General features: G+C 31.7%; 1 protein-coding gene across 1 annotated transcript; it reads left to right on the top strand.

Annotated features, from left to right (window-relative positions):
• The first annotated feature begins 6,831 nt into the window (after nucleotides 1-6,831).
• On the top strand, nucleotides 6,832-11,502 carry LOC114400320 (rho GTPase-activating protein 5-like). The gene is made up of 5 exons (XM_028362731.1): nucleotides 6,832-7,613; nucleotides 8,305-8,425; nucleotides 8,665-8,784; nucleotides 9,062-9,292; nucleotides 10,417-11,502. Exons 1-5 carry the CDS (start codon nucleotides 7,213-7,215, stop codon nucleotides 11,044-11,046), a joined length of 1,503 nt encoding a protein of 500 aa, XP_028218532.1. The 5' UTR covers nucleotides 6,832-7,212; the 3' UTR covers nucleotides 11,047-11,502.
• Nucleotides 11,503-12,003: the final 501 nt, after the last annotated feature.

Genomic DNA, 12,003 nt, shown 5'->3' with positions numbered 1-12,003 from the left:
ATTACTTACTAATTAATGTTACTATTAATGATTAAAAACTTAACATTTATATCATTAAAAGAGTGGCTTTAAACGTTTAGAGTGTGTGGAATGTGGGTCGTTGTGTGAGGTGAATTAGAAAGAATGAAAGTAATTTCATTGGCCATTCAGTTTTTAGTTAATTAATTGCTATAAATGTGTGCCCTCCGTGAATTATGAATGTCTACATGATATTGATGGTTTTCTTATTTGTTGAATTGTTGTGATTACGACTCTAAGAGGAAGAGTGAAAGTTGTGATTACGACTCTAAGAGGAAGAGTGAAAGTTGAGAAACGGAACAAAATCTGAATGATCAAGTTAGGTTGAGAATAATGCATGCTAATTGAACTAACCAATTCATGTTGCGGAGTACGTGAACCACTCAACTTTTGATGATTTTCATGTTTATAAATGACATTCGTCCCAATTCTAAAATCACAACTTTGTTTCTTCCTCTACCATCAATATTATATTGCACTTATATTTTTACTACATTTTAATTTTAAGTATACAGTCATACGCACACTTACTCCCTAGCTTGTCGAACCACGGACACCTTCTGTGTAAACAACAACAAGACAGATAGACGGCCAATCTTATTAAAGGACTGCCAAGGACACAAGAAGGATACAATTTTTTGCCATTGGTCATCCTTTCACAACTAAGTAAGTAGCAAACAAAATTATTTTTGAAACAATACTATTGTACATCATGCAAGAGAATGAGTATTTATGAAAATACAATAGTATAAAATGCGATCATTAACCAATGGACAAAATAAAAAGATTAGTCCGATAGATTATTATGGTCCCATCAAATATTATATTACATAAGGTAGGCAGCTTGTGAGTTGAACTTGGATTTGGATTCAGTTACTTTAAATGTGATGATTTTGGTGATTTTCTTTCATTTTGGACCAATGGATTAATCTAATTATCTAGATTTTCTTATCTGTTTTAAAAATATTAATTTAATTATTCATCTGCTTTTTATAGTTAAAATTATAAAAATATTACTGACCTGTAGATGAACTTATTCATAGTTATTTTACTTTAATCAATAATCTAAGTTTTGTTCAGATTGTCATGTGTTAACGTTGTAAAAAAAATTCTCACATTGAAAAGTTGTTAAAAAAAAAAAGACAGATATTGTTAAAAAAACAAATAAATTTCCACACAATACCATATCACTATTTAAAACATTATCAAAATCAGAAATTTATTATCAATATGAATTTTGAAGTGATTATTTTAATTAAATAAATTTACCGCATATAATAGTTTATTATTGAATATCAACAACAACATATAAAACATTTACATTTTGAAGACATATATTATTTATTTTTTAAATTTTATATGATAAAATAATGTTAAAAATTGAAATTTATAATTATGCAATTTCAATAAATGTTAAATAAAGAACTTCTATAGACATAAATCTAGCTTAATAGAAAAACTGATGTAATATAAAATGGAAATCATTGTTTCCCTTACTGTCGCCATGTTACATTTTCGAACATGAGTTTGTAAGGGAAATGAAACGTAAGGAAACGAAAGTGTTCTTGTTATTCATCTTCTACTTAACTTGGAACTGTGTGCATCGCCGTCACCCTGTTCACCAAGTCTCAATAACGTAAACTCATTTGCTCATTTTTAGCGTTCAAAAGTTTTAAACTAAGCTTACCAGAGTGTCCACACACACTTACTCTTCAGAGTTTGCATAATTCACATCAACAAAAGTTTTAAAATTTCACTATTCTCATCTAATAATCATATCTCACTTCTCATTCTTCTTCTTCTGTTATTTTGTTTTTTACTTTTTAACTTTTTTTTCTTCTATTATTATTTTATTTAAAATCTAAAATATATAGAGAGGCACCGTGCCTCTCTTATCCTATTATATCTCCATTCAGACTTAAATATAAACAAAGATTTGGACTTAAATATAAATAAATATTAATTACTTATAATATTATTTATTTAATTGTAATTCTATTACCAATGGTTATTTTTTTATTCATAACATTAAGTTCAATGAATAATATTTTAAGAATAATTTTATTTTTTTACTTGAAATTAATAAAATTAAATGATATAACTAACTTTTTATTTTATGTAAAAAATAGTTATTTTTACTTATATATATATATATATATATATATATATATATATATATATATATATGATAAAAGTGAATTGACCATGAGACTTGGGTTCTAGTATTTTATTGGCATGGAGACCACTACTAGGCAAACAGATAATTGAAGAGAAATGGTTATACCATTATGAAATATTGATTACAAACAAAACCAAAATAAAGAGTGCACATTAAGTGTATACAGAAGTATAACTTTAGAACTAAAAGGCTGAACAATATCAATGCAATCATATATTCTTTAATTCAATTGCAAGCTTTGTTAGAATTATATTTTAGTTGTTTACTTGGTTTGTAGAAAGAATGAATAATGCTGTAGCGGGGTAGGACCTTAGGAGCCTTATGTAGAGCATGCAAGTTACCAATAATAGAGTTAAAGTTGTATAAATTGTCACATAAGCCATTTTCGCGGAATCTGCACAGAAGCTTGTGCTAGCAGTCTCCTTTTTTCACTTTATGCAACGGGAGAGAGGTATATGTTGTTATTAGACTCCTATGGAGCCATGAAGTATCTTTACTTTAGCATTATATATCCGTTAAGAAACAAGTCCATGACTAGCTTCACAACATTCATTAGGTTTCAATATACAGCATTACCTATTAGCAAGAAAAAAATATATATGTTTCTCTACATTTCATTTCTTTCTCCTCAAATCTCAGTTGCTGCTTTTACCTGTTTGGTTTCCCATCCAAGATCTACGTTTAGTATAAATCACATTAAAAACAATACAAAAGTAACTATTAGTTACATTAATCTACGTTCAACAATACCAAATGTGTTTCTAAACACTATAAATGGTGGTACGTGTTTGGTGAGAATTATACTTCCAAATTATTAAAAAAAAATCTACCATGTCATCGACAGCTGGATGCTGCTTTTCTCAAGCAAATTCATTAGGCAGATTGCTTCTTGTCCTATTCTATGCTAAAGTAATGAAAACATTATTTCTAATTCTATTATGATTATGATACATTGACAATAAAATGTTTACTGAATATCAAAACGAGACAACAAAATATTATCTCTTTTGATTTTGGGATGTATTTTTGAGATGTGTATATACCAAAAAATAAAACGTAAGTGAGAGATAGGGATAATTATATACAATGTCAATTTCTTTAATATTCAAAATAATGAAACTGTGCATCAACAAATATATTGCATTCATAATATTCCCTCTAAACTCATGTATAAACTAAAATAATTAATTTTACATTAATTAAGTTAATTGATATTATTTAATTTTTCTAATATCAAGTACAAAATAAGATTATTTTTAAAATATTTTTTATTGAAATTTACTAAAAAGAAATCATTGAAAATAAAATTAAAATTAAAAAAAAAATATCGAAATAGAAACATATTTTGTAGTGAAAAAAAGAGTAAAAGAGAATCCAATAAATAAATAAAGAATTCATTATATATTCAGTGCATATACCTAAAAAAATGCATCTATATGAATGATCATATTAAATAGAATAAAATTAATTAGATTTACTTCTATTTTAGTCTAATATACAATATCATTTTTTAATATATGAGTGCAAAGGAGTAACTAAATTGTAAAGGTAAAACAATTAAACAATAAGAATTTTTAGATATAGCCTTTTATGAGCATCCACACGAGGCATTTTAGATCTCCTTAGAAAAATGAATTAACTTGAAATTAAGTACATATATTGTGGAAAACAACAATTAAATTAAATGACAAAAAACAAAAAGAGGTCAGCGGAAGTCACAAATTATTTTGATAATGCAGATTAAAATTGTAACTTTATATCTAATTTGTTATTGGAAACAACGTCATTAATTCAAATGGTCCAAAATGAACCACAGCTTTAACTCATTAAATTAATCTTTTTCGATAGGTCAAATTTACATAAACTATTATCAACTATTGCTTCCACAAATCTCTCCTTGGCAACCCTTGCTTCCAACCACCTTAGTAAACAGGATGTTGTCACTTGAGATCTTTATTCTAAGATATCTTCTCTCTCCCCTTGGAACAGATTAGCTTTGGCTATGGAGATGTCAAGATCTCTCCGATTGCGTCCAGATTTGCTCGACCTTCATTCGCAGCCAACCACCGCATGCCATCGTTGGAAATCGTCTCCAGCAGACGGTGGTGGTGTTCCTTGACGACGATCCAGCAAACGGTGGTGCCGTGTGTGGTGGTTTCCGAAGCCAATGCAAGGTTGTTGATGCAGTGTTGATGAGAATCACTATGTGTGGTTGGTTGTGAGATGATCCCGCAACCGGTGGCACCGTGGCTGTATCGTAAGTAGTTTTAGAACAAATTTGTGGAGTCTGAGATGAGAGATCGGAGTTGCGACAATAAATCACCATTAAGTGGGCCACCCTGATCTGAAAACGATATTTTATGTTGTGTGAAAGTTAGCAAAACTTGCAGAGAATTCATTTAAGATTTAAAAAATAATATATGAATCGTATAAATTATTTTCAATTTATTTAAAAATTTAATAATTAAGTTTATGATAGAGTGGAAAAAAAAAAAGACAATACTAAAGAAATTCAATTCCAATGATAGTTCTCTTCCTTTCAATTAAAGAAACACGGAATAACACCTGGAAAAAATAATACTTTTATCCAATAAGTCACGCTGTTAAACATATTAAGAAGTACATATTTAAAGCAACATAGCTAGTAAATATGAATGTGATAGTAATCTTATTCTTAAGATGGTTATAAGCTGCTACATTTTAACTTTTCCAAGTTTGAAAGGCCCTCATTAGATGATGTCGCTAAACCTTAATACCTTGTCTTTTTTTAATTTTCTTCCGCTAACAATGGCCCTAACATTGCAACAATGACAACGAAGTTATTGACACGTGGAGACAATATTAAAGAGTTTCTTTAGATGATTTAACCTCGAAATGTTATATGGTGGCGTGCCATGTGGACCACCATTTCATTATTTGTTTAGGTAGTTTAGTAAGACAAAGACTATATGGCTATATGCACAGTGATTCTTAAACATGTACAGTCAAATGACCCCTCCAAAAAGCATGCATAATAATCAAACACAGGTCCCAAGCAGAGAAAAAAATAAAGGGGAGGAAAAGTGACAATTCACTGAAAAAGTTGGGGATGGATAGGGCAGCGAAGCCATTAGCGAATGGTTAGTGTACACCTCTGATGTCTTATTCTCACATGTCATGATCATGGATTCATCATCTTGGGTTTTGGACTTTAGATTGGTCTCCTTGTGAGTAATGCTTGTCATTCTCTTTGAAATGGACACACAAATTAAGAGACTAATAACTACTAATACACCACGCCACCCTCTTCTGCTGGCCTACGTCAAAACGAAACATTCATTTTTGCTGCTGTAGAGAAGTTGGCATTAATTTTGCAACAAGAGTCGATTAGGTTTGAATTAAATTCACCCAAGCAAAATGCTGCACTTAGAATTGGTCTAAAACTCACATATCGAAAAAAGCAATTAAATATCGTTAGCACATTATTAAAGAATAAGAAAGATACTCCGATTATTATTGAAAAAAAGAGACTACTTTTTTTTTCATGTGGTGCTAAATTTGGCCAGATTCACGAGTTGACTTAAATTTGTGTGATGAAACTTAGGATTGAAACTTTTAAATTTGAGTCCAAATTAAACATGAACCTTTTTATTTTTAACCCAATTCAATTATGGTTTAACCTGGGCTTACCACACAAAACCAATCAAACTTTTTATTTTTATTAAGTTTGAACTTCATCTTAGACATCCAAATTGAACTGAGTTATGTTATTGTTCTGCATGTATAACATGCAACTCGTGTCAAATAACTCATTTTTCTCACATTTATTGTAACAAATTATAAATTATAACAAATATAACTTTTAAATTAATAAACTTACAACATGTTTAAAATAATATTAACATACCACATCAATTAAAAAAGTAAGTTCAATTGATACAAAAGCTATTTCTTATTGTTTCTTAACATGTGTTTGACTGAATATTAACAAAATTAATTTTATAACATTAATTTTAAAATTATGTGATTTATGTTTAGATATTTTTAGTTCTTTTATTATAAAAATAAGTTAGGAGTAAAATTAAATATACATTTTTAATCCAATGCAAAATTTATTCAAAATTACTTCAATTCATAATTAATTTTAAACCTAAAATTAATATTGATCTATTGTCAAATGTAAAATCAAACAAGTAAAATTTTATCTAAAATTAAATTTGCACTCAAAATCAGTAAAATCAAAATACACACTTATAAACATGGAGAGAATGAGAATTCATGCTGCAAATTTGATTCCAAACCACTTGACCATATGTGATTACATCACATTGCAAAAAGTCATACCCTATTTACTGAAAATGCTATCAGCGTATTTCTATCCTAATTTCAAATGTAATCGTATTATACGTTGATTCTTGAATTAATATACTAATTATCAAAGCTAAAATATCTCCCTAAAAAAAACAAAGATAAAATATCGGTATATTAAGTTAGACTTTTACCTAAAAAAAAAGAGGTTAGACTTAGAGGTTGTTCTGGACTTGGGTCATCTTTGGAAGTGAATCTGAGAAGAATAAAAAAACTTGGAAAGAAAATTAGATAGGACTCAAGAGTTGAATTATTAATTTAGTACCAGATTGGAAAGGTGTGAGGTGGAAAGCAACGCCTGCCACACTACCAGTGCCACCTCCAAAATAATACTGAACAAACATAAATAAACAATAATAATTATTACATTATTATACATTACATATACACACAATTGTTTCTCTCTCATTCATCTCCGGTTGTGTTCACCCTAACCATTTTCAACAACCATCTCATTCTTTTCCTTTTCTCTCATATGACATGAATCATCTCCGAAGGCACAGTAATGATAGTCACGTCTCACCTTCCGAGACCCTTTTCTTGAAGGAAACTCTAATCCACCAAAATCTTGCCTTTTCTTGGTGAAGAACAACAAGAAGAATAATACCAATAATAACAACAACAATAATAATAAATATATTATTGTTGTTAATATTGTTATTAAAAATATGACGGAAGTGCTTCAGTTGCCTTCATCCTCAAGCTGTTCGCGTCGTCCATGTGGTAGTCTCACACCCAATGATGGGTCGCACCCAATTTCCCTTATTAACGCTCCTCCCACTGTGGAAGATCAAAGGGTGGAAATTGAAGAAGAAGAAGAGAAAGAAAGGGAAAGGGAGAGGGATCAGCTTTCTATTTTGACCCTTTTGATTGCTACGTTCAGGAAATCTTTGATTGGGTGCAGCACCACTACAACTTCTTCTTCTTCTTCTTCTTCTTCTTCCATGGAGATTGGGTGGCCTTCCAATGTGAGACACGTGGCACATGTCACCTTTGATCGCTTCCATGGCTTTCTCGGTTTGCCTGTTGAGTTCGAACCCGAAGTTCCCAGGAGACCTCCCAGCGCTAGGTAGGTTCTTGAGGAATCTTGGGGTTTCTTCAAAATTTCATCTTTCTTCGAATTTTGTTGCCATTGGAATCGTGCTTTTTTTTTTTTAATGAGGTTTGGTTCTGAAAAGGGTGTTTTCTTGGAAATCCGTGTTAATGTTTCCATTTTTTCCCCTGTCTAGAGTTTAATTGATTGAACTTGTGTTATATATAATTTTGAAATTCATATCTGATGCTTAACTAATGGCATGGAATTTTGTTGCTTCTTGTTTCCTAATTGAGATTTTAAGTTAATAGTTTGTGCTTAAATTGGTTCTATTTCTACTGTTCTAGTTTCTGCTACCGTGATTTGTTTTTCTACTCTTGCTCTTTAAAAGCTTGGAGTTTAATTGAATGATAGATACTATTGAAGGCTCGCTACAACATATAATTCTAATTTTTCAGTGAATGGAGTAGCTTTCAACTGGCTTGTCATGTTATCCATTTACAAACTGTAGTTAGTACTTAATTCATAATGATAAGGTGCTACTTGTCTGTCTTGCAAAATTAGTCTTCTGAAGTGGGTTTGGTTCATCGTAACAAAATATGAGAAAAATGAGAGGTAGGGAGAGATCATTGATCTAGGTGCTTTCTTCATATTATGTGTCCAGTGGATGCATACTGAATTGTATTATCCTCTTGAATGTTGATATATTTTCATTTACTATTCGCAGTGCAAATGTTTTTGGAGTTTCAACAGAATCTATGCAGCTTTCTTTTGATGCCAGAGGGAATAGTGTACCTACAATACTGCTGTTAATGCAAAGACATTTGTATGCACAAGGAGGTCTGCAGGTATTTATCCTAGCTCCTATGTCCTTCCCTGCCTTGTTGGTGAGAATCTAAAGGTGTTTTGAATTATTAATATGCTTCTTGAACAGATAATGTGAGTTAGTGGATAAACAATTTGTACATTATTATTTTACCATGTTTGCTTCTGATTTGACCAGAAACCTTTCGTATGATTGATTGTTTAATTTAAATTAGGCTTGAATCTTTAAATTGAAACTTGAAACTTAAATGTATACATCCAGGCTGAAGGAATCTTCAGAATTAATGCTGAAAATGGTCAAGAGGAGTTTGTGAGGGAACAATTAAACAGAGGTGTAGTACCAGATGGCATTGATGTGCACTGCTTGGCAGGTCTCATAAAGGTATTACCATTTTTCCTATTCAAAATTACTCTTCCTTTTCTTTCCCTATATATTTTGAGATTTATTTGGTCTTGGATTGTTGGATTTTGGTCTGGTCTCTTATTTGAAAGTTGTCTAGGTGAATTTAATAAATACACTAATGTTAATTGTTTTCCTTTTTTAACCATGGGGCTGAGTGGTGGATGCATTAAAGAGGCCACTAAGGCACTAACTCATTATGGCAGCTATATTAAAGAGATTATTTCATTAATTTTTTTGTGTTTCTGTTCCTTCATAGGCTTGGTTTAGAGAACTACCAACTGGAGTATTGGACCCTCTTTTGCCAGAGCAGGTGATGCAATCCCAGTCAGAAGAAGAATGTGCTCAGCTTGTGAGGCTTCTTCCTCCAACAGAAGCTGCTTTGCTAGATTGGGCAATAAACTTAATGGCAGATGTTGCTCAAATGGAAAACTTGAACAAGATGAATGCACGTAATATTGCAATGGTTTTTGCACCAAACATGACTCAAGTAAGACTAAATCATTTTTTGTTGTAAATGTAGTATACGGTTCTGCTCTTAGCCCCAATTTTTGTTATTGAGTTCATACCAGTCAAACTCATCTTATTGGATATAACATCAATGAGTGAAACAAACATTTTGATATATTTTCATTTATGTAAAAGTCTTCTATTGAAGGAATCAAAAGAATTGGTGAAAAAGATTTACATTATTAGTTTTTTCACCCTTAACAAGGGTTCTGGATATTTTTGAAAATCTGGGAGAGCATACTGATGTAAAATGGGCTAGTAGTTTTAGGATTTTAATTTTGAAATTGAGTCTTTTGTTTCAATATTATTTGTTACTTTAGGAATTTATTGTATGTTGGATTATCTTATTCAGAATAAGGTTAGCTTGTTATGTTGAGTCTCTAGATCAGTGTTGTTAAATGGCGGCGCTATGGCAGAATGGCATGGCGTTTTTTTGCCAACCGCCATAGGCAATTTGTAAAGGGAAACCCGCTGTGGCGGCACCATAGGCCGCAATGGTGTGTTTATATGGCAGAATTTTGGCCTTCTGCCGTGTTCCGCTATCCACCATTGATAACACTGCTCTAGATAGACCATCATTGTTAACATTTGGCATCATAATTATAATATTGAGCTTTTCTTTTCTTGAGAGAGCATCCAATACCCTGGTTAGAGGAGTACTTTTCCCTTGAGCTGTAGTCTAAACTCATTGTTCTAAATCACGTGCTTGGTGTGTAACAAGACACAATCCTTTAGATGGTTGAATATTTACTCAGAATGGCATGATATGTTCAAACTAGAGAAGTGTCTGGGGAACTTGGAAAATCATTTTTTTTTTAATTCTGGTGAATAATTAGAAAATTTTCCACTTTAGTACCATATAAAATTAGCAGTGGTCTCTTGCATTCCTAGAATCTTTTTCAGTTTGCCATGTAAAATATTGTCTTGTCAAAGGTTATGGTTGAGTTATGGTGCAATAACAGCATTTCTGATTGACTCCAGTCTGTGTGTGCATGTTCCTTTAATCTTGTTTCTAGTATGTTACACAAAATTCTAGTGCTGGTCTGTGGTTATGATTAATCTATGGTGAAATAACAGCATTTCTTTCTGGCATGTCTTTTACAGATGGCAGATCCTTTGACTGCTTTGATGTATGCAGTACAAGTCATGAATTTTCTCAAGACTCTTGTTGTGAAGGCATTGAGAGAAAGAGAGGAATCTATTGTAAAATCAAATCCTGTTCCTGACCTTAATTCTTTTGACGATGATGGGAACCATAGCAATTCAGAAATGCTTGACAAGGAGGACAGTGAAAATGGAAATGATTGTAGCGATGACGATGAAGATACAGTGTTTGTCACTGCAGAGCCTTCTCAACAAAGCCCTAGTCATCTTACAGAAGATGGTTGTGAAACTGAAACCGCGACCAAATCCAAAAGTTTGCCAGCATCTACTGAGAACTATATTTCAAGTGGAAATAGGTTGCTGGTTGACAGTTGTCCTTGCAATCTTGTATCTCAAATTTGCTCTTTGGCAATTGGACTTCAAGACTGTGGCCTCGCTACCGGGCAGACAAAGGGGGATCAAGCAAAAATTTGCAGGAGCAAAAGCCTTCAGTTGAGCACTTATGACACGGACAAGTGTTCCAGAAAGGTGATTCAGCTTCCAGTAACCGGAGCTGCAGAGAAGAACCTTGGAATGGCAATTATTGAGCGTATAAATTCGAGAACGGAGTTGGCTGAAGCTTGGCGTTGAAAGGCATCTGATCCTTTTAGCTTGCTGCCTGAGGGACAGGTTGAAAAAAGAAAAATGGTACTCCCATAATGTTTCTGCAATTGTGATTTTCAGTAAATATGGACCCCTTATGAGTTGCATAATTGCTGATGTCATAATGGAGAGCATCCATCGTCCATGTACTGGGAGCACTCACATAAGCTCCTTTTGGGAAGGGAATGGAAAGGACAAGGTGTAAAGGGGAGGTCTCTATTTGTGTTTCCACGTTTGGAAATGCTTGCTACTGGTTTGGTGTGTGTTTTTATGTTATTGTTTCTGGGTGAGTTGCTTAACCATGCGTCTTAATTCTATGTGATTAACCATGCAGACTTCTAACGTTTTGCTTTCTGTTCCTGAAGTATAGAATTTAACGAATTCAAAGTTGTTTGTCCGCTTTGTTCAACACATTTTTGTATGGATGACAGCATGATCTTTAAATCCTATGTCAATTTGGATGTTTAAGGGAGAGTGAAATGGTTTGAACAGATGAAACATGATGGAGTGAAATAGAATAAAAATACCACTTTAATGTACGAAAATTCTTATGGTGTTATGGAAAAAAATAGTTTGGTTATAATTGTGAGTTGTTATAATTGTAAATCTCTTAATATTTGAGTTCGATTTTTAAGAATAAAAAAATCAAAATTTTTATTATATATTTGAGTAACTTGAACTCATTATTACATATATCAATCATTTGTTAACTTGTTAATGTTAATTTGAAAATTGTACATGCGAAATTACTTTTTTTTTATTAAAAGTCATTTGGAAACAATGATAAAATATGTTAATATGAGTACCTTTTAATATTTTTTTCCTTTTTTGTTAAAAAAACTTCTTTAATAGTTTCCGTTCCAACATAAAATGGCACTTTATGAGTAACTTAATTTTTTTTAGGCAACATTATTTTTCCATCCATTAAATTTAATTTTGATTTGT

The sequence above is a fragment of the Glycine soja genome, chromosome 19, assembly GCF_004193775.1.
Source record: "Glycine soja cultivar W05 chromosome 19, ASM419377v2, whole genome shotgun sequence".
NCBI classification, from domain to species: Eukaryota; Viridiplantae; Streptophyta; class Magnoliopsida; order Fabales; family Fabaceae; genus Glycine; species Glycine soja.
Note: the sequence above shows the minus strand (reverse complement) of the source record. Positions and strands in the feature narration are given on the sequence as shown.